Source organism: Motacilla alba, chromosome 22 (assembly GCF_015832195.1).
Source record: "Motacilla alba alba isolate MOTALB_02 chromosome 22, Motacilla_alba_V1.0_pri, whole genome shotgun sequence".
NCBI lineage: Eukaryota > Metazoa > Chordata > Aves > Passeriformes > Motacillidae > Motacilla > Motacilla alba.
The window spans coordinates 4,074,692-4,102,240 of record NC_052037.1 but is presented as its reverse complement, the minus strand read 5'-3'; the positions used below and the strand labels follow the sequence as shown (position 1 = coordinate 4,102,240).

Sequence of the window (27,549 nt, the reverse complement as noted above, 5' to 3'; positions counted from 1 at the left end):
AGAAGGCAGAGACCGTTCTGGGGAGCAGGGACCATTCCTGGGAATGCAAGAGAATGATGCCAAGGAATTAGGGACCTTCCTCGGATGGTCAAAGGGCTGGAACCTGGATAAGCACTTATTGTTCCCATTGGAAAACAAATTTCCCCTTTTTTTCCTAGCACACAGGTAAAACAGCCAGGCTGCAGAGAGGCTGCAGCAAAGCAGAGGAGGAAGGTGGGAGCCTGGTGCCTCCCCTGCCCTTTCCAGCCTCCCCTGCCTCAGTTTCCCCCGCCTGCAAATAAGTTTAATAACGTAGCTACCTCCGAGGGGTCGTGGGGCTGGCAGGGCCACGAGCCAGGGGAGGAAAAAGCACTTAGTGGGGATTGGTCTCACTTGGGAACCACTCACCCCACGGGGCTGGGGCACCCCTGGGCTTAACCTGCCACTCCCTGCCTGCCTCGGCTTCTCTGCCCAGCTAAATGTTTAAATATGTCACTGTCCCTGGTATTTAACACAGTTTAAACCCTTCCTGCAGCCTCCCCAGCCTGGCTGATGCCCCGTGGTTCTATTGCTTGCTGCATTGTGACAGTATTAGAGAAAAAGCTTTGTATTCTTAATTACACTTTGTCTGTTTACAAGCGAATGACATATCAACAGAGCTTCCTGCAATATCCGGGGGGAGGGGAGGGAAATATGCCAAAGAAATGACTTTAAAGGGGTCTTTTTGCATTTTTATATGAATAGAATGTTTCTAGCAGATATGTTTTGTTTAATATATTAAAGATATGCCAATCTGCCAAGAGCCACTGTGATTTCTCTCAGACTTCATGTTCAAATGCAGCCTGGCCTGCAGTTTTTTGACCCTCACAAAGTCATTCTGCTGAAGAATGAGAAGCCCAAGGTGAGGCTGTCCTGGAAAACGTGGCACGCAGGAGCTTTGGGCTCTCCAGCACACCCAGCTCCCTCAGCCACACAAGGCTTTCCTCCCTCTGCGAGCAGCGAGGAGCAGAGCAGGCAGGAGCCCCTGTGGGCAGTGACAGCAAAAAGCACTGCAAGGCTGATCACCTTGGAAGGGCCTTCAGGGTGAGCCCAGCTCGGAACAACCTCCAGAGCAGAAATTTAACACACTGAGAGAAGAATTTCTGATTTAAAATGTACCTTAGGAAGGGCCTTCCAGGTGAGCCCAGCTCCGAACCCCAAAGGATTTCTGTTTCCTCAATCAGTGTAAAAATGGGCACAGAGCTCCCACAGGGCACAAGGGCTGAGAGCAGAGCACGGGGCAGCCTCTGCCTGCTCTGAACAAACTCCAGAGCAGAAATTTAAGACACTGAGAGAACAATTTCTGATTTAAAATGTACCTTAGGAAGGGCCTTCAGGGTGAGCCCCAGCTCCAACCCCCAAAGGATTTCTGTGTCCTCAATCAGTGTAAAAATGGGCACAGAGCTCCCACAGGGCACAAGGGGTGAGAGCAGAGCCAGGGCAGCCTCTGCCTGCTCAGAACAACCTCCAGAGCAGAAATTTAAGACACTGAGGGCTTTTATTTACTTAAAACAGAAATGCAACATGACCTGAAGCAGTCACTCCATAAAAAGCCCCATTTTGGTCCAGCACATTAAGGAGGACGCAGCCTCCTTCCCTGCAGCACAATCACTCTGTCCCTGGTGGGCTTCACACTTCTGGTCCCAGAACTGTCCCTCTGGGCAACAGCCACCCTCAGGACCAGGCCTTGGCCCTCCTGAAGGCGCGGATCTCCTCGGGGCTCCGCAGGTACTGCTCGATCTCGCTGTCTGAGATGGGCTCGTCGCCCGTCACGGCCGCGGCCGGAGCGCTCGGAGCCGCCGGCCGCAGCCTCTTCCTGGGGTGGATGAGGCAGGGGGGCAGCAGGGGCCTCAGGGTGGCCCCCCGCTGCTGCTGCCCTGCCGAGGGACAGCCCTGCTGCTGTGCCACCGCAGGAGGGCTGGGGGGGCCCTGGCCTGGGCAGCCCTGGCCTGGGGAGTCCTTATCCAGGGAGTCCGGGTCCACAGAGCCCTGGCCTGGGCAGACCTGGCCTGGGGAGTCCTTATCCAGGGAGTCCGGGTCCACAGAGCCCTGGGCTAGGCAGACCTGGCTCACGGAGCCCTGGCCTGGGGAATCCCGGCCTGGGGAGTCCTTATCCAGGGAGCCTGGGTCCACAGAGCCCTGGCCTGGGCAGACCTGGCTCACGGAGCCCTGGGCTAGGGAATCCTGGCCTGGAGAGTCCTCATCCACGGAACCCTGGCTCATAGAGCCCTGACCTGGGGAATCCTGGCCTGGAGAGTCCTTATCCAGGGAGCCTGGGTCCAGAGAGCTCTGGCCCGGGCACCCATGGCTCACAGAGTCCTGGCTCACAGAGTCCTGGCAGCCCTGGCTCACAGAGCCCTGGCTCACAGAGTCCTGGCAGCCCTGGCTCACAGAGCCCTGGCTCACAGAGCCCTGCCCTGGGGCCGTGTCCTGCTGCTCCTGCCCGTCCTGCTGGCTGAAGGCGCGTTTCAGCAGGAACAGCCGGTGCTGCAGCAGGTCCCCGATGTGCTTCACCACCGTCTTCTTGTCCAGGCGGAAGCCGCGCAGCCAGGAGAGCTGGGAGGCCATTCCCAGCAGGATCTCCAGCAGCTCCCTGAGCCTGAGCTGGGCCGGGGGGGGCAGCTCCACCCCTGCCAGGCGGCAGAACCGCGCCAAGGGGCACGAGAGGCGCGGGCCGGGCCGCAGCGACTGCCAGGCCAGGAAGGCCGCGGCCGTGACCACGGGCACGGGGTGCCGGCCGGTCACCAGCCACGTCTCGCTGGCCAGCTCCACAATGGCCATGGTCCGGGCCAGCAGCTTCTCCTTGTCCTCCAGGAAGGGCGCGGGGACGCTGGCCGTGGGCTGGACCAGCCGGAAGCTGCGGGGGCAAAGAGGCACGGTCAGGGGGAGCCTCGGGGACAAACACTCCTGTCACCGTCATGTCTGCTGGAAAAATCACCAGGATTTTCTCCTGGGAAGCTGAGAAGCCTCAGAGAAAAAGGAAAACAATATGATCGCATTTGCTTCTCCTGTGTTTTGCTGCTGTGGAATGTGGTAGGTGATTGTTTCATGGGTTTCATGTGAATTGTTTTTATTTATTGACCAATCAGGGCCAGGCTGTGTCGGACTCTGAGGAAAGAGTCACGAGTTTTCATCATTATCTTTCAGCCTTCTGTCTGTATCCTTTCTGTATCCTTTAGTATAGTTTAGTGTAGCATTGTTAATTATAATACAGATCATTAAATAATAAATCAGCCTCCTGAGAACACAGAGTCAGATTCAGCATTCCTCACTTAGTCTGGGAACCCTGCAAATACAAGACACACCCTGCTCCTGCCATGGCTGCTGCTCACGGGCACCAGGAGGAGTTTCTTTATGGAAAGGGTTCCCAGGCACTGGAATTGCTGCCAGGGAGGGGGTGGTGTCCCCATCTCTGGAGGTGGCACTCAGTGCTCTGGGCTGGCTGACAAGGGCGGCATCGGGCACGGGTTGGACTCGATGGCCTCAGAGATCTTTTCCAACCTCAGAGATCTGGGATCCCGTGATCCAGGGCGCCTCCCTGAGCACCTCTCTGCCCTTTCCAAACTGAGGAGAAAGGAGCAGGATGAGAATCACAAGGGAGGGACAAAAGCCAGCCCAGCCCGAGCACACACACACCTGTGTCACGGCCCAGGTGTGACAAGGGAGGGACAAAAGCCAGCCCAGCCCGAGCACACACACCTGTGTCACAGCCCAGGTGTGACAAGGGAGGGACAAAAGCCAGCCCAGCCCGAGCACACACACCTGTGTCACAGCCCAGGTGTGACAAGGGACAAAAGCCAGCCCAGCCCGAGCACACACACCTGTGTCACAGCCCAGGTGTGACAAGGGACAAAAGCCAGCCCAGCCCGAGCACACACACCTGTGTCACAGCCCAGGTGTGACAAGGGAGGGACAAAAGCCAGCCCAGCCTGAGCACACACACCTGTGTCACAGCCCAGGTGTGACGAGGGACAAAAGCCAGCCCAGCCTGAGCACACACACCTGTGTCACAGCCCAGGTGTGACAAGGGAGGGACAAAAGCCAGCCCAGCCCAAGCACACACACCTGTGTCACAGCCCAGGTGTGACAAGGGACAAAAGCCAGCCCAGCCCGAGCACACACACCTGTGTCACAGCCCAGGTGTGACAAGGGACAAAAGCCAGCCCAGCCCGAGCACACACACCTGTGTCACAGCCCAGGTGTGACAAGGGAGGGACAAAAGCCAGCCCAGCCCGAGCACACACACCTGTGTCACAGCCCAGGTGTGACAAGGGAGGGACAAAAGCCAGCCCAGCCCAAAGACACACACCTGTGTCACAGCCCAGGTGTGACAAGGGAGGGACAAAAGCCAGCCCAGCCCAAAGACACACACCTGTGTCACAGCCCAGGTGTGACAAGGGAGGGACAAAAGCCAGCCCAGCCCGAGCACACACACCTGTGTCACAGGCCAGGTGTGACAAGGGAGGGACAAAAGCCAGCCCAGCCTGAGCACACACACCTGTGTCACAGCCCAGGCGTGACAAGGGAGGGACAAAAGCCAGCCCAGCCCCTCCACCCAGCCAGGACAACCAAGGGCTGCCAAGGGCTGGCTGCCAGGGCCCCATCACCTGCTCAGGTGCGTTGTCACCAGGTCTGCCAGGCTCAGGGCGGGCACGGAGAGCCCCAGCTCCCTCTGCAGGCTCAGGTAGACGCTGGCAAAGAGCTCCTGCTTGGCGTAGAGCAGGGAGCACACGGTGCCCATGGTCAGCGGCCAGCGGCGCTGCCGGCACGTCACCAGCACGCAGCAGCCCCCCAGCAGCTCCTTCTTCTCCAGGCTGACCAGGTGGAAGGCAGGCAGCTGCAGGGCCCTCTGGAAGTAGGACACAGCCGTTTCCTCGAACGCTGCCGGCAGCTGCAGCACCTTGCAGAGGTCCTGGACGCGCCGGATCCCTGCGGGGAGACAGGAATTGCTGCTCAGAACCATTTGCAGCAGGCTGGACTGCTGCTAGCACCCGCACACAGAGAGCCTCCCTTTCTCTCTGCAGGGGCCTGGGGGCTGACCCTGGTCTGGGGCAGTACAAAGATGAGGGAGTCAGTCAGTTGTTGGGGCCTCCGCACCAAGAGGAGCATCAAAAAGGTGCAGTGTTGTATTTTCTGGGAGCCCCAACAAAGGGAGGAATGATGCGTCTTGTCAGAACCCAGGACATCCCTCTGGCTGCCCTGGATGGCTCCAGACCCTGGCAGGGGGCTCAGAGACCTTGGCACGGAGTCAGAGACACCTGTGCCTTTGATTTTAACCCCTGGAAACAATGACCAGCTCTGTGTGAGGATTTACAAGCCACAAGGGTTTGAGTAGAGTGATAGTGAATTTGTCACAGGGTGAAAAAGTAGAATTTTGGGGTTTTAGAATGGGGGTTCAAGAGGCAAGATGGAGGAATCTGGGCCTGTCCTGTCCTTCTTCTTCTCCTTCTTGTCCTCCATCTTCTGCTGTGATGGTGGCACTTTTGGATTGGTTTAGAGTGGAGACAGACTGTCCAACACAGGTGACAGGTATTGGAAAATCATTGTAAAGAAAGCACACGTAGTTGTTAGTATAAAAAACTAACACGGCCCCAAGGGCGGTCAGTGTGCCACGGGCTGAGCTGCCAGCCAGAGCTCAGCAGGCCAGAGACAGAATGGATTGGGTAAGAGAGAATAAACAACCTTGAGGAGCAGAGCCGAGGAATCTCGACTTCTTCTTCAGTCTCAGGGCTGCAAAAAAGACTCTTTAATACCTCAGGAGCCATTTCAGCAACACGAAAACCAAAAGCATCTGACTCTGTGCTCTGAGAAGGCTGATTTATTATTTTATGATCTATATTATATTAAAGAATGGAGCAGTCTGAATTGCTGCTGGCACAGTCCAGGGCAAGGAAGCAAAAAGGACCTTTGCATAATATCCACAGATGTTCCATCCAGCTGCACAGTGAGATGTTCGGGTCCCAGCACCCACACACAGAGGATCTGGCTTTGCCTCTGCAGGGGCTGACCCCGGTCTGGGGCAGTACAAAGATGAGGGCTGATCAGGGAATAGGGGGGAGTGCCTCAGGGACACAGGAACAGACACAGGAACGGGGGAAGGAGCCAATGGGGTCTAACAGCTTTTTGAGGGGAGCTTCTTGTGCCTGCCTAGACCAGGGAATGCCCCTCCAGGGTCTCCACAATTCCCGTTTTTGATGTTATTAAGAAAGCTTCTCTGAAGGATCAACTGAATCAACACAAAACGACAAAACCAGGCAGCACTCACCCAGCCCGGCACGGCACCAAAGCCCCTCCCAGTCCCTCGGGGCAGGCAGGCACCAAGGGCCCTGCCCCGGCTCAGCTCCAGGGGTTTTTGGCACTTTTTCAGCACCAGAAGCAGGGGACACAAACGGGAGGATGGCGTGTGCAGGGGCTGCTCTTACCTCGCTGCAGGCAGCGGCTCAGCTGCTCCTTCTGGCCAGTGCTCTGGGAATAGGCGACCTCTGCAAAACAGGGCGGGATCGCTCAGTCCTGCAGGGAATCCGGAGATCTGGGGCCAGCAGACGCCCACAGACCCGGGCTGCAGCGATCAGAACTGCCTGAGGTTGGAGCGGCACAGGGAAAAGCGAGCTCTCGGATCTGAGCTCCAGACAGAGCCAGGCAACGGCCTCGGGGCTGCTCCGCTGCACTCAACGCTTTGCTAAGAGATTTCAATGAGGTTTTCATCATCTCTTTTAACAGGAAGAGATCCCCCGGGTTAAATTTAAAGCTCATCAGCGGCTCCAAGCCAAACCCCGGCCGGGAAGCGCTGCGGGTGCGCCCGGGGCTGGAAAACCCCGCTGGTGTTTGGGGACAGGGAGGGAGGGGGAGCCGGTCTGACCCGGCAGTGCCCGCACGGGCACAGAGACACAGCTCGGAGCGCTTCGCTCCTCGGGCCGGCTCGGAGAGGCCCAAACGAGCTGCGGGCCGTGGGTCCTGCGCCCCACACCCCCGAGCGCGGACGCTCCCGGTTCCACTACCGCACCCCGCAGATGCTCCTCGTCGGTGTAGGTGGTGGTGAGGAGTCCCTCGGCCAGAACGCAGCCGCAGGCGGCACAGACCAGCTGCTGCTGCGCGTAGTGCGCGTCCTCCACCAGCGACGCCGAGCCGCACTCGGGGCACCGGCCCCGCGCCGCCATGGCCGCCGCCGCCGCGCCGGGGGAGCGCTGGGGCGGGTGCACCGCCACCAGCCAATAGCGGCGCCGCCCGCCCCGAGCCCACCAATAGCGGCGCCGCCCGCGGTCCGTCCCGACTCCCGCCCGGCCGCGGCGCCGCCCCCGCACGCTGCGTCCGCCCCCCCGCCAGTTCCGCCGGGGATGGCGGCGGCGGCCCCGGGAGCGCGGGGGCAGCGGGACCCAGGCGACAACGCGGCCGCCTCGGCGGGGAACCGCAAAGCACCCCGGCCCGAGCCCCCGAGGCCCTGATGGGCTCCTGCTCCTCCCATCCCATGCCATCCCCGCTGCAGGGTGAGGCGGCGCTGCCGTGAGGGCCCCGCGCGGTCTCTGGCGCTGCTTTACCGAAAGCGCCGGGCTGCAGATGGAGCTGCTGAACGAGCCCGTCCGCCAGCGTTCCCCAGCCCCTGAGGTGTTCAGCGGGGATGGAACCAGCCCGGAATGGCCGGAGGATTGTGGAAACCCAGGGCACCGGGAATATTTCTCTGTCTGCTCTGGGGTGCCCTGACCCCCAGGGGAGCACTGACTTTCACCCTCACTCATGGAGAAAGTTTCCCGGACTTCAAGACTGACCAGAATCCACTAAAGTGTGAAATAGATTATAGAGAGCAGTGTGGGTGTGTCACTTAGGTGGGAAATTGAGCTTTTGGGATTTTTAGCGTGTTGTGGATGGAGGGCACAGGGTGACATCCTGGGTTTCTTCTTCATGCTGCTTCTCCTTCTTCTTCATGGGTGTGGGTGGCATTTTGTAATTGGGCAGAAAAGTCTGCACTGGGGCTCTTTGGGATCAGTTACTGGGTTAAAAGGGAAAATAATCCAGGTGTCAGCTCTTGATTGGGTAGTTTAGCTTTAAAAGACCTTGTACCAAGAGATTGTTGGCCATTTTGTGCCTTCTAATGAAAAGCTGCTGAACTCACAGTAGTGAGGCTGTTTCACTGATAAGAAATAATAAACACTTGAGTCTGAACATGAGCTACTGTCTCAAGTGCCTTCAATCCAGAGAAACCCACAACGAAACCCCCACAGAGGATGAGCAGAGAGGCACAAGGAGGGGACGAGGCCCTTCTGAAACTGCTCCTTCAGAACAAAGACACAGGGGTCAGAACACCGCCTTTAAGGTGGCTTTATTTTAGTGTTCCATAAAACCAAAAGGTGTTTAAAAACAAACAGTACCCGGGCTAAGAGCAGAGAGCACAAACGGGGAACACACATTAGATCCTTCAGTAATAAACAACAGGTTTGATTCTTAAGGCCCTTGAGGATGTAAAACGCCAGTCCCCTCACACCACAGGAAGCCTTTAACCAGTGTTGACAATAAAAATGAGGTACGAGGGCTGGGAGAGGCTTTTGGGGCTGAGGGGGTCGAGGACTGGGACCCCCCTGTGCCCCTCCAGGAGAGGCTCCACGGCTGCAGCCCCCCAGGGCCAGCAGAGCCCCAGGCTGTTCACCCAGCACACGCTGGAACTGGCACAGAAAGGCTGCCAGGGGAGGCTGTCCCAAGTGTTAAGGCTTCATCTCTGCTAAAAGCAAAATATTATTTCTTTTCTGAATATTGTTTATTGCTTTGGTTCTGTGCAGGTCGCTCTTCCCAGCGGAGAGAAAGTCTAAAATCCAAGTTTATCAGCGAGGTACAGGATCCTCTGTGCAGAGATCCACGGAGGCACGAGGAGGAAACAAATCAATCCTTCATCTTCCTCACTCGAGAAGGCACAGGAGGCAGCAGCAGCAGCTGCAGCAAGGCCAAGCAGCACCACTGAGAATGAAACCACCACCAAGGCTGCCTTCACTCAGAGCAGAGGGGACAGCAGAGAGAACACCCTCACTGCTCAAATAACACTAAAATGAGATCAAAGGACCTGAAGCCTTGCAAGACTCTCAGCTCCTAAGGCTTGTTTGAGGTCAGGCTGCCCACGAGGGACAGCTCTGCCAGTAAAGACTTTGGTAGCAGGAATAAACAGGAATAAAAGTGTCATTAACAGCATTTCCTTGATTTTTCTAATAAATGTTTACATCTCTGTGCAAACTGCTCCTTGCTACAAAATACAGCATTCGAGATCTCCAGTGGTTTCTGACATTGTAAGCTCCAGACTTTGGTAGCAGGAATAAAAATGTCATTAACAGCATTTCTTTGATTTCTCCAATAAATGTCTACATCTCTGTGCAAGTCTATCGAACTGCTCCTTGCTACAGAACACAGCATTCGAGATCTCCAGTGCTTTGTGACATTGTGAGCAGACTGCTCACAGGGGGAGAGTCCCTCCAGCTGCTCCAGTCCCCCAATAAAGTGCTTCCCTGTAGAAAACTGGAGTTAGAAACTCACCCCTGGGCCAGGAGTGACCCAAAACCCCAACACTTTCCAAAGGTAGGAGTGTTTATTCCCATAGGATTAAGGCTGGAAAGCTTTCAGCTTTGGTCCTCATGAAGCTTTGGTCCTTTGCAGGGCTCTGTGGGTTTTCCAGCTTCCCTCTAAGCCTTCCATGGACTCTCCCTACCCTGGTAAATCCCAGGGGTGCCAAAAGGCACCTGCTGGGTTTGATCTGCGCGCTCGGCACACAAAGCCCCGGTCAGGTTGCAGTGGGGGAAGCTGTGCTGGCTGCTCCCCAGCCAGGAGCTGCTCCTGCAGCCTGAGGGGATGGGGAGAACACCCCGGAGACCCCCCAGGAGCTCTGGGCTCTCCAGCACACCCAGCTCCCTCAGCCACACAAGGCTTTCCTCCCTCTGCGAGCAGCGAGGAGCAGAGCAGGCAGGAGCCCCTGTGGGCAGTGACAGCAAAAAGCACTGCAAGGCTGATCACCTTGGAAGGGCCTTCAGGGTGAGCCCAGCTCAGAACAACCTCCAGAGCAGAAATTTAACACACTGAGAGAAGAATTTCTGATTTAAAATGTACCTTAGGAAGGGCCTTCAAGGTGAGCCCCAGCTCCAACCCTCAAAGGATTTCTGTGTCCTCAATCAGTGTAAAAATGGGCACAGAGCTCCCACAGGGCACAAGGGGTGAGAGCAGAGCCAGGGCAGCCTCTGCCTGCTCAGAACAACCTCCAGAGCAGAAATTTAACACACTGAGAGAAGAATTTCTGATTTAAAATGTACCTTAGGAAGGGCCTTCAGGGTGAGCCCAGCTCCGACCCCCAAAGGATTTCTGTGTCCTCACTGTAGTGTAAAAGGGAAAAGGTCACAGAGCTCCCACAGGGCACAAGGCGTGAGAGCAGGGCAGCCTCTGCCTGCTCTGAACAAACTCCAGAGCAGAAATTTAACATACTAAGAGAAGAATTTCTGATTTAAAATGTACCTTAGGAAGGGCCTTCAAGGTGAGCCCCAGCTCCAACCCTCAAAGGATTTCTGTGTCCTCAATCAGTGTAAAAATGGGCACAGAGCTCCCACAGGGCACAAGGGGTGAGAGCAGAGCCAGGGCAGCCTCTGCCTGCTCTGAACAACCTCTAGAGCAGAAAGTTAAGACACTGAGAGAACAATTTCTGATTTAAAATGTACCTTTGGCCTAAATTCATTGACGCCATTCCTATGGTAGAAACATACCGTGAACTCAGTGACTCCTACTCCGAAAAACCTGAAAACTTTCCCTTGAAGGACTCTTGGGAATGTCCACTTGATGAGATGAACTGAGATTTGATCAGCTTACTGTCAACTTTCAGGGCATTAATTCCTTTTAAATTCCAGCCCAGGTCTGAAGCTGGGCCATCTTTGGACCTCTCCAGTGTAGTTCATTATTATTTTAAAACAATCAAATCCTCAAGCTCTACTGTACAAGGATTTATATTGCACTACAACTTCAGATGTGGAAAGAAAAGTAATTGATCTCTAAAAGCTGCTACAAAACAAAACCATTTCAAAAACTTCTTCCTAAAGGATCATCAGTGCCTTGCTGGGAAGCAAAACACATCAAAAACCCTCCTCCTTCCCATCGCAACCAGCCTTGGGATTAATGCCTGACCTTCCCAAACAATGGGAAGAAACCAAAAAATAAATAACGTGACTTCATTACAACACCTGATGGAACTATTAATCAATCTGAGGGTTGCTCAAGGCAGGAACAGGAAAAGGTCACTTTCTGTGAGCAGCACAAGCAGCACCAGCAGCTCCTCACCCTCCCCTGGGGAACTCAGTCCTTGCCCACCAGACCCTTCACATCTTCCCAGCTTTTTTGTTGCCAGACATGGAAACTCGGAGGATGTTTGGGGTTTCCTCCATGACTCTGACGAGCAGGTTGTCGATGTAGTCCTCGAGCTCCCGCACCTGGAGGTCCTTCCTGGTGATGGTGTCCTTCTGTTTCAGCACCAGCTGGATCAGCTCATCGTGTGTCAGCTGAGCGTAGGCATAGGCAGGGTCTGAGGGATCATATTTCTTGGGAGGGAGGGAGGGAAGGGAAGGAAGGCAGGGTCAGAGCAGGCACAGCACATTCCAAACCAGACACACAACTCACAGAGCAGCAGGGTGACAGCTGCTGCCAAACAAACCTGGGAAAGCTTAAACCAGCTGCTGAAACGCACACTGGGAAAGCCGAGTTCAGGTTAGACAGCAAGAAACAGCCACCCTGCCTTTTATTCCTTTGAAAAATCTGGTTTTAACCCTCAAGCAGCATGAGAGGTACTGGGCAGCTTCTGCTGACTCCTCCAGCTCCCAGAACACTGCCCAGGCAGGGAGGGTGAGCCATCTACATCAGCCATCTACATCTACTACAGGCTCCTGTGGGCCATCACACACAGTTTAGGTGGATCAGAACACTGCAACACCCACTGCAAGTTTTGAACCCCTTGAAACAGCAGCATGTCAGTCTGAGTCACTCAAGTCCCATCCTCTCCCCTCTCACCAGGAGGAGGCACTGCTGTTATTGCAGTTCTAACTTCCCTACTTTCCCCAAAAAACCCCGACAGACCATAAAGGGACCGTGATTTTCCCTGCTAAGCCAGGGATGCTCCCCCTTTTGGATCAGCCTGCCAGGGAAGCTGTGCCTCAAGCCTGGAGGTCTCTTTTGAGACCAGGATTATGCTGAAAGCTCCTCTCAATCCACTGCTGACCCAACTGCACAACTGTGCTCCACGGAAGTGGCTGTGCCTGAGAATCTCCTCCACAAAACACGAGCCCCAGCTCTATTTATAAGTCAGTCTGTAAAAAAATAAGCATTTAAGGACTGCTCCCACTCCTGGGGGCTGACCAAAAGGACATTCACATCCCAGCTATCTGGAATACACAAACTCTTCAAGTAAATCAAAGCTTGATTTGAAAGTGCCGCATCCCTCCATACCTTCACACTCATTTCCAGCAGCTTTTCATTCATGGTGCTGATGACATTCAGGTTCTTGCTCTGAGGTTTGTTTGCCATGGCATTCATTGGCTTCACAGGATGGAGTCTGCAACAGGGAAAAAAAAAGGGTCCTGTTGTTCAGGCAGAGGAGGTGACAGCAGCATGACACAGATCTTTAGACTGAGAACAAATACAGCAAGAAATTGAGAGTCCTCCCTGCTCTATCTCCTGAAAGAAAAGAGATTCAGTTTCAGGAAGACAAAGTATTTCTAAGCCACAGGGGTTTTGTAAGTATTTTCCAGTTCTCTGTCTTTACTGACTTAATGTATTGGAGATAAAGCAGCAGCAGGAAGGGAAATACATCCTGTGTGTGTCATGGAAGAAAAGCCAGGTCAGGCTACACGAGGAGACAGAACACAGGGCAGCTACTCTGATCCCTCAGAAACTGGTATTTCAGCCTGCCTCTCCCAATCAGAACATATTTGTGATCTTACAACATACCAAACACTTCTGCTGTCCTGAGACAAGTGTCAGGCCTTGTCCAAGCTGACACCGCCAGCTGTGAGGAAGTGCTGTCATTATTTGCCTCCACAGGACTTACAACACCAATTTTAATACAGGAACAAAATTTTCCTTCTATTCCAGCAGACACTGGCCCAGAGATGTCCTAGAGCCCAGGCAGAGCTCTGCAGGCGAAGTCTCAAGGGCTGACAGGTCAGTGGCACCACTCCCACAGAGCAGGAGCTGCAGCAGTGCTGGTGATCCCTGAGGAGCCCACTCAGGCAGGAAATGAAGCACCCCATTTATCAGGTGACCCTCCTTGCTGTCTGACAAACAGCTCAGCCCCAAGGCCCTTTTGCCAGCGGGATGGAATGATTCCATTCCCCCTCCACATTCCCTAAGCTCCCCTAAGAGCTGTGAGGAGCAGCTGCTCCCCTGGGCACCCTAAGGAGCTGCACAGACCCTCCTGGAGCCAGCAGCAACCCCACACCATGTGACAGCAGCCAAGCCCTGACAAACCCAGCCCCCAGAGAAGTCAGGGCTCTCCTGGCCTGATGCAGCAGCCTCAGGGACAGATCTGCACCCAGAGGGCAAAGCAAAGCTCACACCTGCACCGAGGTACCTGCTGTGACCCCCACATGTCTCACCTGTGCTTGGGAGACACGGTTTCAGCACCCCGTGGGGTTTGGTTAGGGAACGTTTCAGAGGGTGGAACCCGTGCCTGCAGAAGTTTCTTCTTGCCCGAATTTCCCGCTTTATCTGCGAAGCCCTCGGCTCTTGGCTTTTTCGGAGACTCTGCTCTACGACTCGGGGTGTCAGAGAGAAGGGAATGAGAGGAAGAGTGGGGCTGGCGAGGACTTGATAGGGAGGAAGAGAAAGCAGAAGGCTCAGAGAAGTCACACTCTGCACGCTCCGCAGCACCTGCGCCCCTTTCCAGCTCTGGTTTCTCAAAATGACTGTCACACTCCCTGGAATGAGGTATCACACCTAAGCCTGAGCCAGCTGCCTGGACACACACCCTGGGAGCACCCACTGCAGCAGGCAGCACAGCCAAACTCCCTGGCTCACGAGCACCAGGAATGGCTCCTGCTCCTCCTCCCGGAGCAGCCGGGATCACCGGGGCTGCAGCAGAGCTATCAGAGAGCTCTCTCTGTTCTCCAGGCAAAGGTGTCAAACCTCGGGGCTGCTCTCCATTCTCTAGAACACCTCTGTCACCTGCAGTGGCCCCGCAGCTGTCCTGGCAGTCCCCCAGCAGCTCGTCATCGGAGCCTCCCTCCGGGATCACGGGCAGACCGGGCAGCGCCGAGCCCCGGTCCCCGGGAACAGGAACAGCACACCTGACACTTGTGAGACTGACAGACAAATCAGCACCACCTTCCTTTTCTCCAGGCCTGCCACTGCTCCTGCCTCTGGGTGTCACTGCAGGGGTGACAGTCTCCAAGGAGCCCCCTTGAGGGAGGCACCCACGAGCAGCTGAGGCCTCAGGGAACGGGAGCCCCGGGGTGGATTTTGCACCATCCCCTGAAGCAGGAGCATCACCCCTCAGCTCAGCCTGGGGACTCGCTGGGGACTTCCTCAGCAGTACAGCCAGTCGTGGGGCTGGCTTTGGGGGCACGAGGACCTCACTGCCAGCCCTCCCTGGATCCCCTTCCCCAGGGGACACCGTGCAGGCTCTCGGTGTTGGCTGCACTTGAGAAAGTGGCTCGTTTCCAGCAGGTGGAGGTGCCTGGGGCTCTAACATGGGCACACATTCTGCCCACTGCTTTCCAGCACAGCTCTCCTGCTCCTCCCTGAGCTCGCTCTTGGGGGATTGTGCCCGCTCAGCCTCTGGCACGAGGCTGTCACTGCACTTGGAGAGAGACACAGAACCTTTGTCACCCCTCGTGCAGGGCTCAGTGCTCACACCACTGACCTCCACAGCTGTTCCATCAGTGCTCCAGGTGGGATGTGTGCTGTCCCCAGAGAGCTCTGTCGATGGGTCACCCCCTGCTCCCAGCTCACCCCCAAACCCTGCTCGCTCTCCTGCTGAACTCATCTGTAACCTCCCACTGGAATCCGGGGGCTGCTCTCCACCTTCCTGCCCACCCAAACCCGCATCACCTGAGGGAACACCCTGCCACTCCCCAAGGACAAAGGACACAGATTTCCCACAGCCTGGCTTGCTGCTTTCCAAAGAACCCTCAGGCTGAAGCCGGGCAGAATCCCAGTGTGGCTCTGGAGCCAGCCCAGGGGGGCCAGCAGGGGGGTCAGACAAGGCGCCCAGAGGGTCTGGCACAGCTGTGACATCACTGGTTAAAGCCACATCTGCAGAGCCCCCTGAAGCACCAGGAGCAGGGCGTCCTGCAGAGGAACAATCCTCCCCACCAGGAAGGCAGGAAGGGGAAGAACCATCCTGGGAAGCTGGCACTGCCTGTCCCCCACGCTTGGACACGAAGGGATTGTTGTCCTTGAAAGGACAGTCAGAGGGGACAGAAGGTGTGCATGGGCCAGAGAGACCCTGGGAAGCCTCAGAGCCCTCAGGACCCTGCCCCCAGCCAGCAGCAAAAGGATTATTGCCCCTGGCAGAGAGCTGCCCAGGAAGAGGCACTTTGGGAACAGAGGCTGCAGGATGATGGGATGAAGGGAAATGGGCCATGCTGTCGGGATGCAGGGCTCTGGATGCCCTGTCCCACTCAGGAGTAAAAGGGTTCTTGTCATTCCAGAGCTCTGCAGCAAAAGCAGGAGAAGTGAGAGAGGCAGGAGAACTAGTGGTGTTTTCAGAGTCTGGCACTTGGACTGTCTGGCCCAGTTCAGAAATAAAAGGATTATTGGCACTGCTGATACGGTGCACAGAGAGAAAAGCAGGGAGGGGGTCAGGTGCAAGAGTAGGAAGCGTGGCTTTGGGTTCCTCCTCTGGAGACAGGCCCAGTCTGCAAAAAGGGACAAAAAACTCGCATGTCACTTGCAGATGCAACACGAGGCAGGAACAGACAAGCTTTAACACCAGCCTCCATCAGCTCTGCCACTGGAGATGAGCTATACCTTACAGAGACCTCAGAGAGATGTCCCCTTGTCTGTGAGACTTTACATCCTGAACTGCACTTTTACCAAGCACTGGGCTTGTGTCAGCACTCTCCTGCTGCAGAGCCTGGCTTTGCTGCTTTAAGCACCATCTCTTTGCACCCCAAGCAGGTTTATTAGTATGTAAAACACTGCACAGGCAGGAAACTCAGACTTGCAATGAGGAGTTAGGGACACACACAAAACACAGCCTTATTAGTAGGGCACACCTACATATATATATATATAAAATAAGCCCCATACACAATTTATATATCTGTATGAAGGATAAAGGAGCAGAATTTCCGAAAAAGCCTTGTGTAAAAACCACACAAAATCCCTCTGTGCTGCTGTGAACGATGCCAAAAGCAGAAGGGCTCCAAGGCTACCCTTTGGAAGACCACAGCCAAGTAGGGAAGAGGAAAGCAGAGACGTTAGAACGGGCATTTCAGACCCTGGGGAGGCTGCAGCCACACAGCTCAGACAGAGTTAGTTTGTGCAAGAGATCCAGCAAGAAAATTCACCCCTTCAGCACCTGCACAGGTGCCTCCTGCGCTAGAGAACCCCTATTTCAGCGTCACTTACAAGGAGCACCCCTACATCCATCTTTTACTCGCACTGAGGAAGAACCTGGGAGTTGTTCTTTGCTACGGAAGCGCCCAACGCCAGCGTAAAACCCGCGGGTACCCGCAGAGCAGCACCTGAGCTCAGGTGTGGCAGACACAGCTCGCTGCCACCTGCCACCAGCACTGCCCACCGGACTGCTGCCAGCAGCTGGCACCCACCTGGGTTTCACAGCTTTGGTCTTGGCTGGAGCAGCTTTCTCAGGTTTCCGTTCCTCCTCGCAAGGGCTGAGCAGCTGCTTGGTTGTGGCGGCCTCCTCCGCGTGGTGAGCGTCTCCTGACGGGCTCCCTCTCCCCACATCTGCTGGGGCTTCAGGGCATTTGGCCTCCTCTTCACTCTTCTCTTCCAGAATTGTGTTTTCCTCACTCTGCAGGGTCCTGTCGGGAATAATCTCAGCATCGCTGGGCTTCGCTGTTTCCTTCTTCCCAGTGACCAGGGAGAGCAAGGCAGACTTTTTGTGGTCTGGTTTTTTGGTCTCTCTAACAGGCTCAACGCTTGGTGGAACGCTGGTGTCCAGGTGCTCCTCACTGCTGAGCAGTTTGTATGACGGTAAAGTCATGGATTTGAAGGTCTCCAAGGATGTGGACCCAGAGAATGCCTGCCCAGGAGAGGTTCTCCCCATCTCTTCAGGTGATTTCGTGGACCTGGAGGACAGGTTCTCCTCTGAAGCAAAGAGCTGCTTCCTCCTGAGGTTGTGAGGAGAGGGGGAGGAGGTTGGAGTCTTGTCCTTCGTCGTGGTCTCTTCCATATAAACGTGACTGCCATTGATGCACAGACTAGACTTGGACACGGGATCGCTTTTGGATTTAAGGCCACTGAACAAAGAGAGCCCATCCTTTTTGGTGTGGTTAGTGGTTCCCTGGGTTAGCTGCCTACTGTCCAAAAAGGCTGGTTTACGAGATTTAAACAGAGGAGAAGGAGCTGGCTTCTGTTCCGGCACACTTTCAAAGGATCCTGGAAGAAAAAAAAAACAGGGAGAAATTGAAGATGCAAGAATAACCTTTTCTCTGACACTACTGACAGCCTCAGTGCCAGCAGGGGCTTCCTGTGGATTTGTTCAGAAAGGAGAATTTAACCAGTGCTGTGAAAGTGTAAAGAACCCTTTGGGGGAAGGTTTTGTGCCAACACTCACGTTCTGAGGCAGGAGAGGTCTCGGACTCCTCCTCATCCCACTGCGCCTGGAAGTCGCTGGGCCGCAGGCGAACCCTCTGGGTGAGGGGCTGCTGAGTGGGCAGCACTGACATGGACTGGGACAGGGATGTCTTCTGCAGGCCAGGCTTGGAGAACAGCGCTTTGAACTTGGATTTCTTCTTCTCCTTCTCCACTGCCTCATCCTCGCTGTCAGCAGGGGAGTGGGACGTGCTGGGGACGATGGCCGACGCCGTGTCTGAGAGGCCACTGCTCCTCTTGCCCTTGAGCTTGTCTTTGAGCTTCCCGAAGGGAGAGCGGGGCTTGTCCTTCATGGACAGATCAAACATGCTGGCTGTCATGTTGCTCCTCATGAACTGGATATCCACCTCGATCTCCCCTCTCTCTTTCTCCTTTTTCCCTGGTTTGGAGCGAAGCTTGTACCACCTGCAGCAACAAGGAGATTTCTTTAACCGCCAGTAATTGAGAACACAGAAGGTGCTTGTGGCTGAAAAATCAAATCAGCCCAGAGTGTAGGAAAAGAAAGCCTTTAATCTTATAGTGACGTCTCCCTCACAGCCCCAGGTGCCAAAGAAAACACTCCTTATCGTAAACAAAGTTATTATTAAGATTTGGTTTAAAACCAGATCAGGAAGGGTTAAAAAAAAAAGGAGAAAAAACAGAGGCACAACATGGAATTCCTGTATTTCAGCTCAGCCACTTTCCTCTGCCCTTTCATCTCTCCTCCTGACACTGGCAGGGGCCACAGCTTTGAAGTGGAGCGAGAGCAGCAGCCTCAGAGCTGCACACGAGTCCCACGCCCTCATACCTTTCATTCCAGCTCCTTAATGCCTCCTAAGCCAAGGAACCCCTAATCAACACCAGAGAGCCAACCCCAGCCTCCCAGACCTCGGGGATTTCCACTCCCCTCTCCAGGCTCGTGACTGGCACGCACCAGGAAGGGCATTGCTCAGGCAGAGCCTTCTCCCTCCCCTAACACAGCTCCCCAGCGTCGAGCTCCGCGTGGGCAGCGCCCAGGGCATCCCAAACCACAATCCCACCACCCCCACGCCCTCAACCACCCCTCGGTGACAGTCAAACCACATCTGAGCCAGCACGGAGAATGATCAGCACTGCACACCAGTATGGTTTTGTTTGTTGATGGAACCGCAGTGTTCCTGACCCCACAGAACCCATAGGAAAGGCTCCCTGGAAACTGCTTGGATTCTTCCTCCTCACCAGCTGGAACGGGGAAATAAAGGCAACAAACAGAGCATGCAAATGTGCCCCGCCATCAAATTTGCACTTCAGCCTCCAAAGGTATACTGGAAACAACAAAAGAGAACAGGAAGAGGTGATTTGCTCCAGAGAAAATTCAAAACTAATGGGGATAACTGAAGGAGATGGATTCGGGAATCTGCTACAGACAATGTGGAAGAAATTCTTCCCTCTGAGGGTGGTGAGGCTCTGGTCCTGGAGAAACTGTGTCTGTCCTGTCCCTCAAAGTGTTCAAGGCCAGGTTTGGAGCAATGGTCCAGCGGAAGCTGTCCCTACCCAGGGCAGGGGGTGGAACAAGATGGGCTTTAAGGTCCATTCTGGGATTCTGTGACTAAACAAACACTTGACTGACAGTCAGGCGCTCTGGCCTGGGCTTAGAAGACACCCAGGACAGGGTTTTTATCAGGAGACCGAGGCTTTGCCCAGTCCCTGGAGCTGCAGCAGCCCAGGAATCACAACCCCTTTGCCTTTAACACGAGCCAGCCCTGGGCACTTTTGTTCCAAAGCCGTGATTTCCAGGAGCATCCTGTGCTCGCAGGGCTTCGGTGCCACAATTGATCCCGTGTGTCCCGGGAGCCACGGGCCAACACCGTGCTCAGCAAAGGCAGCTCAGGCCTGGCTGAAAGCAGCACCCTGGGGGCAGCTGGAAGGAAATCACAGACTGACAACCCCCAAACCACAAAAAAATCTCATTAGTGGCATTTATGGTGTTAGCGAGCACCTGTCAATCAACATCTATCTATTTTCCAAATAAAACTACTCCTTTACGGCTACACATCACCGTGGCAGCAAGAACAAAACAGGCTTCAAACAGGAAACTGAGGGCTGGAAACAACTGAAAACATGAGAAATTTCCCCAGGAATACCAAAGCTGTGTTTTCTTTTTTTTTTTTTCTCCCCCTCAATTTTCCTCTGCCCAGACACAAAGGAACGCGCCCAGGAGCCCGAGGCACCGAGCTCTGCTGACCAAGGGGCTCCGCAGTGTAAACACAGCCGAGTCTGACACAGCCTTAATGAACCCGCGGCCTAATTAAGCCTTGACAAGCGGGACGGCTCCGGCGGTGCTCAGGTGAGGCAGGGGAGGAAGGTGACTCACCAGCACATTACAAGGCTGCTGACTCCCAGTAAAACCCTGCCGGGCACCACCCCTGGGTTTCACCGTGCCCCGTGTTTGTGTTCAAAGCAGCCAGTGTGACACACACAGCAGGAGCAGCCCCGGCTGGGAGCCTGTGGAAGGTGGAATTATCCACCCTGACACGCTTCAAGTGTTTGTTAGCAAAAATAAAAACCGGCTGTCGGAGCGCTCGGTGCCTGCTGGAAGGAGCAGCACTCTGAGGACATCAGGTTTCGGGGGTCAGGCTGGCTGTTTTCTCTGCAAGGGCAGCAACTCACACAGAAATGTTTGAAAATCAAACCCGAGGTCCAGGCAGGACTGGCTGGAAAAGTTGTCTCTGGACCCCCAGCCTCTGCCAAGGGAAGGCGTTCCCCAGCTGTGCGGGCTCATAGGGGTCACCTGCTCCAAGGGGTCACCCTGCGGGCACTTTTGGGGCTTCAGGGGTCCCTGTGGGGAACAAGAGTCCCCCACCAGAACCCCCCACTGCCCTGGGGCACAGGGTGACCCCCAGGCTGTGGAACACACGGACTGCCACGGGGGCACAGGGGACTCCCCCATGCCTGAGGAGCACAGAGGTTTCCATGAGGAACAGGAGGAGCTGGGCCTCTTCCAGAGGCACCCCCACCATCCTCCCCAGCCCCCGTCGGGCACAGAAACCCCCTCATCCCTCTCTGTGACCCCCGTGGGCCTGAGAGACCCCCCCAAACCTCCTCCTAATCCTCCACAGGACCCGGAGGGGCCTCTCCATCCTCCTCCCCAGCCCCCGTGGGGCACAGAAATCCCCTCGTTGCTCTCCCAGACCTCCGCGAGGAGCACAGATCCCCTCCAAACCTCCCCGTGACCCTCGTGGGCCCGAGAGACCCCCCCAAACCTCCTCTGCAGGACCCGGAGGGGCCTCTCCATCCTCCTCCCCAGCCCCCGTGCGGCACAGAAATCCCCTCATCCCTCTCCATGACCTCTGTGGGCCCGAAAGACCCCCCCAAACCTCCTCCTAATCCTCCACAGGACCCGGAGGGGCCGCTCCATCCTCCTCCCCAGCCCCCGTGGGGCACAGAAATCCCCTCATCCCTCTCCGTGACCCCCGTGGGCCCGAGACCCCCATCAAAACCTCCTCCCCATCCTCCTGCCCCCCAAACCTCCTCCTAATCCTCCACAGGACCCGGAGGGGCCTCTCCATCCTCCTCCCCAGCCCCCGTGGGGCACAGAAACCCCCTCATCTCTCTCCGTGACCCCCGTGGGCCTGAGAGACCCCCCCAAAACCTCCTCCGCAGGACCCGGAGGGGCCTCTCCATCCTCCTCGCCAGCTCCCCAGGACACAGCAGCCCTCGCCCCCCCTCTCCCCGAGGCTCGCCATCGCTGCCCGGAGCCCCCCGGTCGCACCTGGTGTGCTGCCGGCCGCCGCCGTCCCTCAGCGCGGCCAGCTCCACCTCGGCGCGGCCCAGGAACTTGTCGGCGCCGGCCAGGGCGCGGTGCAGCACCGTGAGGCGCAGCGCGGCGGGCCGCGCCGGCAGCTCGAACGTGGCCTCCTCCCGCCACAGCGGCTCCCCCCGGCACCGCTCGGCCACCGACGTGCGGAACTTGTCGCGGCCCAGCGCCATCACCGCGTACGCGTCGCTGCCGCCCGCCGCCGCCTTGGCGCGCAGCCCCCGCGCCCGCAGCACCGTCACCCGCACGTGGGTGGGCGCCCAGCCCGGGGCCGCGCCCGCCATGGCTGCAGCGAGCGGCGGGGACGGGGACGGGCCGCGAATGCACCGGGACGGGCCGGGAGCGGCGGCGGCGGCGGCCGGGGAGCCCCGCCCCGCCCCTCTCGCGAGAGCGCGGGAAGGGCGGGGCCCGAGGGGGCGGGGCCTGGGTGCGCAGGTGAGTGCAGGTGAGTACAGGTGAGTACAGGTGAGTACATGTGTGCACAGGTGAGTACAGGTGTGTACAGGTGAGTGTGTACAGGTGTGCACGGGTGAGTACAGGTGAGTGTGTACAGGTGTGCACAGGTGTCTATGCATGGATGTGTACAGCTGAGTACAGGTGTGTACAGGTGAGTACAGGTGTGTACATGTGGGCACAGGTGTGTACAGGTGTGCACAGGTGTGCACAGGTGTCTATGCATGGGTGTGTACAAGTGAGTACAGGTGTGTGCAAGTGTGTACAGGTGTGTACAGGTGAGTACAGGTGAGTGTGTACAGGTGAGTACAGGTGTGTGCAGGTGAGTACAGGTGTGTACAGGTGAGTGTGTACAGGTGTGTACAGGTGTCTATGCATGGGTGTGTACAGGTGAGCGTGTACAGGTGTGCACAGGTGTCTATGCATGGGTGTGTACAAGTGAGTACAGGTGTGCACAGGTATGTACAGGTGACTACAGGTGAGTACAGGTGAGTGTGTACAGGTGAGTATGTACAGGTGTCTGTGCATGGGTGTGTACAGGTGTGTACAGGTGTGTACAGGTGAGTGTGTACAGGTGTGCACAGGTGTCTATGCATGGGTGTGTACAGGTGTCTGTGCATGGGTGTGTACAGGTGTGTACAGGTGTGTACAGGTGAGTGTGTACAGGTGTGTACAGGTGTCTATGCATGGGTGTGTACAGGTGAGCGTGTACAGGTGTGCACAGGTGTCTATGCATGGATGTGTACAAGTGAGTACAGGTGTGTGCAGGTGTGTACAGGTGAGTGTGTACAGGTGTGCACAGGTGCCTGCAGGGACACGCTGCAGCATCCCGGCTCGGGTTCCTGTGCCGGAGCTGCATTTCCCTGGCACCGGGAGGTGGCACTGGGCGGCTCGGGCAGCTCTGCCCTCCCGGCCTGCGGGAGCACGGGCAGGGCTCGGGGCAGCGCCCCGGCTCACCCAGCCCGGCTGTTCCCCGCTGGCCACGGCCCCGGGAGGGGGATGGACCCCCCGACCCTCAGGGAGCAGCGCACGGAGCAGCACCCGCTGCTCGGGACAGGTGTGGAGGCACCGCAGACATCCAGAGGTTTATTTCACACGGCGGGGGGACACAAACCGGGACAGAAACTGTGCAGTCGCTGAACGTGCTGACACCAGCTTGTGCCCGAGGTGCTGCGGGGCAGCGCAGCGTGGGCAGGGCACGTCTGCACTCGTGGGAGATGAGAATCCACCTCCGTCCCCCAGGGGCACGGACACCGTCCCAAACGAGAGGGGGAAGCTGCCGAGAGACCCGGCCCGATCCCGGTCCCGGTCCCTGCGTTTGGAAGGGCTCCGTGCTCGGAGCTGCCCTCGCTCCCCTGAGCTTTTCCTTTGCTGAAGGCATCGCCGCAGCTCCTGGATTGCGCTCAGCCCCGGAATGCAGCAGCTGGGGCAGGGGTGGAAGTCCTGGGAAGGGCTTGAGCCTGCAGGAGGCTCCTCTCTCCTCCTCAGCAGACTGTCCGAAACTGGCCAAGCCTGGGACAACAGGGTCCTTTGTCCTTCAAGAAAGCAGAGCTGGCAGTCTCCACATCCCACTGCCAGCCGTGCCAGGAACACCCCAGATGGGAGTTTGTCCCCTGTCCACACATCCCTGAGGTTGTGCTGCGCCTTGGTGAGCAGCTCCAGAGCTTTTCCCCAGCTCCAGGTCTCCAGCAGCGACGGCACGCAGGAGCTGGTGCTGTCCCAAACCACCAGCGCTCCCAAGGGAGATCCTCCTCCTCCTCCTCCTCCTCCTCTCCGGGTGGGTGCAGGCACCACAGGCTCCTGCCAGCACCGTCACCCCCGGCGCTGCTTCTGCAACCCCGGCCCTGCAAGGAGAGGGTGGGAGGTGACACAGTGCCACCCAGCAGGCTCGGCTGGGGACAGGGACCCGCAGCCACCCCCCGCAGCGGGCACAGAGGGGATCCGGGAGCGCGGTGCGCAGCCCCAGCGAGCCAGGCGGGCAGCACAAGGAGGGTTAAAGCGGCTGTGGCCGGGCTGATCCGGACTCACGTGCCCGAACCCGGGCAGCAGCCTGGGGCTGGCCACGGGCTCCGGTCCCCGGGGAGGGTGGCGGCCAAGGCGGGCAGAGGAGAGGCCGGAGCGACGATGACCCGGCCGGGGGAAGCGCTCTCCTCCCGGCTCTCGGCTGCTCTCAGTCAGTCGGACGGACCCGCGGGCGTCTCTCCCTCAGCAAATCTGAAATGGGGGAGCGCAGGGGTGAGAGCCCAGACCCTCCCACCACGCAGCACCCCGTGTCCCCAGCATGGGTCAATCCTGCCCAGGGAACACCTCCGGCACCTCTACTGCACATCTCTGCTGCCCGCGCAGCCTGGCAGGAAACCTCTCCAGCCCTCAGGCATCAGGAGAGAAACGCGGTTAAAATCCACAGTGAGCAGAAGAACTCCAATTTTGCCATACTAATAAAAACAAACAAAAAAAAAAACTCAGCGTGGAAAAACCCCACCCTGCAATTGGAGGTGCAGATCCGTGTCAGGGTGCCGGCAGGGCAGAACCACAGCATGGGTGTCCCTGTCATCTCTGCCAGCCCCTGCCACCCCTGCCAGCCCCTGCCACCCCTGCCAGCCCCCGCCAGCCCCTGCCAGCCCCCACTAGCCCTGCCAGCCCCTGCCAGCCCCCTGCTCTGCGCGGGCTGCCGGCTCAGGAAGCGCATTTCCCGTCATGGGACGGAGCTGGATAAAATTAATTCCCTTCCCAGGTTTACACCGCTGGAGGGCAAAGCAACCTGCAGAGCCCAGAGCGGCGACGGCAGCCGCAGTGCCTCGCTGCGGAGGGGGTCCCCGCGTTTTCCTTCTTTAGCAGCAAAAAGTGGGATAGGGAGGAGAAGGGGGAAATGCCGGGCTTGGGGACACTTTCCTGCTCTGCTGGTTTGCTTCCCTGTTCACCGCCCGTGTTTCCTTTACCCAGGATCAGCAGACCAGGTTCTGGCAGGCTGGAGTGGGACTGGTTGGGATCCCAATTTTGCAGCCCAGTGGAGGGGCCAGAGTTTTAGAGGAACATCAGGGAGCAGGGCCATGGTGGCCAGTCCCACATCCCAGAGCCTCTCCCATGTACCCCGGGGGTCTGCCTGCTCCCCCAGCTCTGCACTGCGCTGTCAGAGCACAATCCCAGCACCGAGAGCCCCCCCAATTCACACCCCAAGGGCTGCACCGGACCCCCCGAGCCCCTCCTGAGCAAATGCCTGCAGGTACCTACTCGTGCAGCTGGGAACACAGCGAGGTCTGCGCGCCCTGCAGCCGGGACTCGCCCGGGGGCCGCTGCCGGTGGCCACCGCCCTGCGGCAGAGTCGTCTCCTCTGTTCTGCTGCCGCTGCCCCGAGCCTCGCCGTCCTCGCCGGGGCGCCCGGGGGCCGCCTTGCTGTCCCCTGCGGGACCCCCCCGAGGGCTGAAGGCGCAGGGGCAGCGCTGCAGGTCCTGTGAGACGGCGTGGAGCCGGCGGTCGGCGCGGCGCGGGCAGCACAGCAGCTTGCGGAAGGCGCTCCTGAAGTCGGGGCTGCGGCAGTAGATGATGGGGTTGAAGGCCGAGTTGATGTAGCCCAGCCAGTTGAGGAAGAGAAAGAGCTGGTCGGGCACCAGCGAGCGGCAGAAGACCTTGATGATGTTGGCCACGAAGAAGGGCAGCCAGCAGAGAGTGAAGACGCCCATGATGATGCCCAGGGTTTTGAGCGCCTTGTGCTCCTTGATGGCCAGCAGACGGGAGGGCCGCCTGCGCCGGCTGCTCCTGCCCGTGGGGCTGGGCGGCTCCTGCAGGAACCTCACCTTGTCCTTGCCGATGAGCTGCACGTGCCGCGAGGCCACGGCGAAGACTCGCACGTAGACGAAGATCATGACGAGCAGGGGCACATAGAAGGAGATGGTGGAGGAGACGATGGCGTAGGTCACGTTGGTGACAAAGTCGCAGCAGCGCGGGTCCTCGTAGCAGCGCGCCGCCCGCTCGTCCGCCCCGTCCCGCCACCAGTGGTTCATGATGGGCAGGAAGGAGATGAAGGCAGAGATGGCCCACACCAGGCACACCACGGCCCGGGCCCGGCTTTTGGTCACCAGCGCCTCGTACTGCAGCGGGGAGGTGATGGCCAGGTAGCGATCCACGGCGATGGCGCACAGCGTCTCGATGCTGGCCGTGACGCACAGCACGTCCAGCGAGGTCCACAGCTCGCACACCGTGGTGCCGTAGGGCCAGTGACCGCTCAGCAGGATGGTGGCCCCCGGCGGCACCACCAGCAAGCCCATGATGAGGTCGGCGCACGCCAGCGAGGTGATGAAGACGTTGGTCATGGTCTGCAGCCGCGGCGTCTTGGCGATGGCCACAATCACCAGCAAGTTCCCGGCCACGGTGACCAGGACGGTGAGGCTGATGGCGGTCCCCAGCACCCACTGCCGGCCCAGGCTGCCGGCCCCGCTGCAGTTGCCGGAGCCCCCCCAGGCGCTGCCGTTGCCCGCGGGGAGGGGGCTCATCTCGGCCCGGCTGCGGGCACCGGCCCCGCGCCCCGCCGTGCGCTCCCCGCCGCGCTCCCGGCGCAGCCCTCGGGCCGGACCGGCGGGGCCGGGTCCCCTCCGCGCCGGAGGAGGAGCCTTTAAAGGCACGGGGCGGCCCCGGGCTGCTCGCTCCGGAGAGCGAGGGAAGGGGAACGGGCGGCGGCACCTCCTCCCCCCGGACGCGCTGCCCCGGCCCGCCCCGCTCCCCCCGGCATCCCCGCCGGACGCCTCAGCCCCTCGCCGTGCTCTCCCGCCCTTCTCCGTGCTCTCCATCCTCTCTCCCTGTGCCCTCCAGCCGCTCTCTGATTCCCCAGTCCCACAGGTCTGTCCCTGTTCTGCACCCTGCCGTGCACACATCCCCTCCCTGAGCGCCACCGTGAGCCCTCACGGTGCCCCCCTCGTGCCCCTCTCCGTGCACCCCTCGCTGTGCTCAGACCCTCCCTGGGCAGGACAGACTGTCCCTGGCGGGGACAGTGACACCCCTGTCATCCCCCGCCCCGACATCAGCACAGGGTTGGCAAGGTGACAGCCCGCTTCCACCCAGGTGCCACCCAGGGCCACAGCCACCATTCACTTCCATAGCTGTTGCCTGAGCCTCCTTCCCAGTGGATGGGAGACCTTTCTTGCTCCCCTTCCTGGATTCGGGTGGGTGCTGGTGTTTGGAGACCCCCACCCACTCTTCCTGCCCCACTCACTTGGCCCTGGAGAGCCACCAAAACCCAGGGAGGCTCCACAGCCCCATCACAGCTCCCAGAGCCCCTGGGCAGACTCCAGAGTGGATCATCTTTCCCTATCAGTTATTTACACAAATACTGGAACTTCTAAGACAGACGGGCTCCAAATGCAGCAGTTTGAAGTTTCAGCCAAATGGGGGAATGTTGACAAAGACGGAAAAAATATGTGTAAAAATGATCTGGCTGGCATTTCTTCCCATTCATGAGCTGCGAAAGCAGAGTCCTGGTTTTACGAGCTTCATCTGAACAAGGCTGTTTTGGATTTTCAGAGCCCTCG

The 27,549-nt window shown here is 57.9% G+C and overlaps 3 protein-coding genes across 8 annotated transcripts; all 3 read right to left on the bottom strand.

The window, feature by feature from the left end:
• Positions 1-1,325: 1,325 nt before the first annotated feature.
• LOC119710798 (rab11 family-interacting protein 1-like) lies at positions 1,326-21,971 on the bottom strand. 5 transcript variants are annotated; one of them, XM_038160210.1, is made up of 7 exons: positions 21,530-21,971; positions 17,762-18,204; positions 16,791-17,583; positions 13,614-15,875; positions 12,466-12,571; positions 10,242-11,564; positions 1,326-1,483 (listed from the first exon to the last, which is right to left on the bottom strand). In XM_038160210.1, exons 1-6 carry the CDS (start codon positions 21,856-21,858, stop codon positions 11,346-11,348), a joined length of 4,152 nt encoding a protein of 1,383 aa, XP_038016138.1. In that variant the 5' UTR covers positions 21,859-21,971; the 3' UTR covers positions 1,326-1,483; positions 10,242-11,345. The 5 variants fall into 5 exon arrangements, with proteins under 5 accessions (XP_038016138.1, XP_038016139.1, XP_038016137.1 ...); XM_038160211.1 differs by having other exon boundaries at positions 10,641-11,564; XM_038160209.1 differs by lacking the exon at positions 1,326-1,483 and adding an exon at positions 9,376-10,041.
• LOC119710802 (transcription factor IIIB 50 kDa subunit-like) lies at positions 1,498-7,189 on the bottom strand. The gene is made up of 4 exons (XM_038160217.1): positions 7,022-7,189; positions 6,441-6,500; positions 4,626-4,947; positions 1,498-2,875 (listed from the first exon to the last, which is right to left on the bottom strand). Exons 1-4 carry the CDS (start codon positions 7,173-7,175, stop codon positions 1,693-1,695), a joined length of 1,719 nt encoding a protein of 572 aa, XP_038016145.1. The 5' UTR covers positions 7,176-7,189; the 3' UTR covers positions 1,498-1,692.
• A 1,128-nt stretch (positions 21,972-23,099) lies between the features above and the next one.
• Positions 23,100-26,826, bottom strand: LOC119710803 (beta-4C adrenergic receptor-like). Of its 2 annotated transcripts, XM_038160218.1 has the most exons (3): positions 25,259-26,826; positions 24,056-24,241; positions 23,100-23,871 (listed from the first exon to the last, which is right to left on the bottom strand). In XM_038160218.1, exons 1-2 carry the CDS (start codon positions 26,809-26,811, stop codon positions 24,202-24,204), a joined length of 1,593 nt encoding a protein of 530 aa, XP_038016146.1. In that variant the 5' UTR covers positions 26,812-26,826; the 3' UTR covers positions 23,100-23,871; positions 24,056-24,201. The 2 variants fall into 2 exon arrangements, with proteins under 2 accessions (XP_038016146.1, XP_038016147.1); XM_038160219.1 differs by lacking the exon at positions 23,100-23,871 and having other exon boundaries at positions 24,105-24,241; positions 25,255-26,826.
• Between the last annotated feature and the right edge of the window lie 723 nt (positions 26,827-27,549).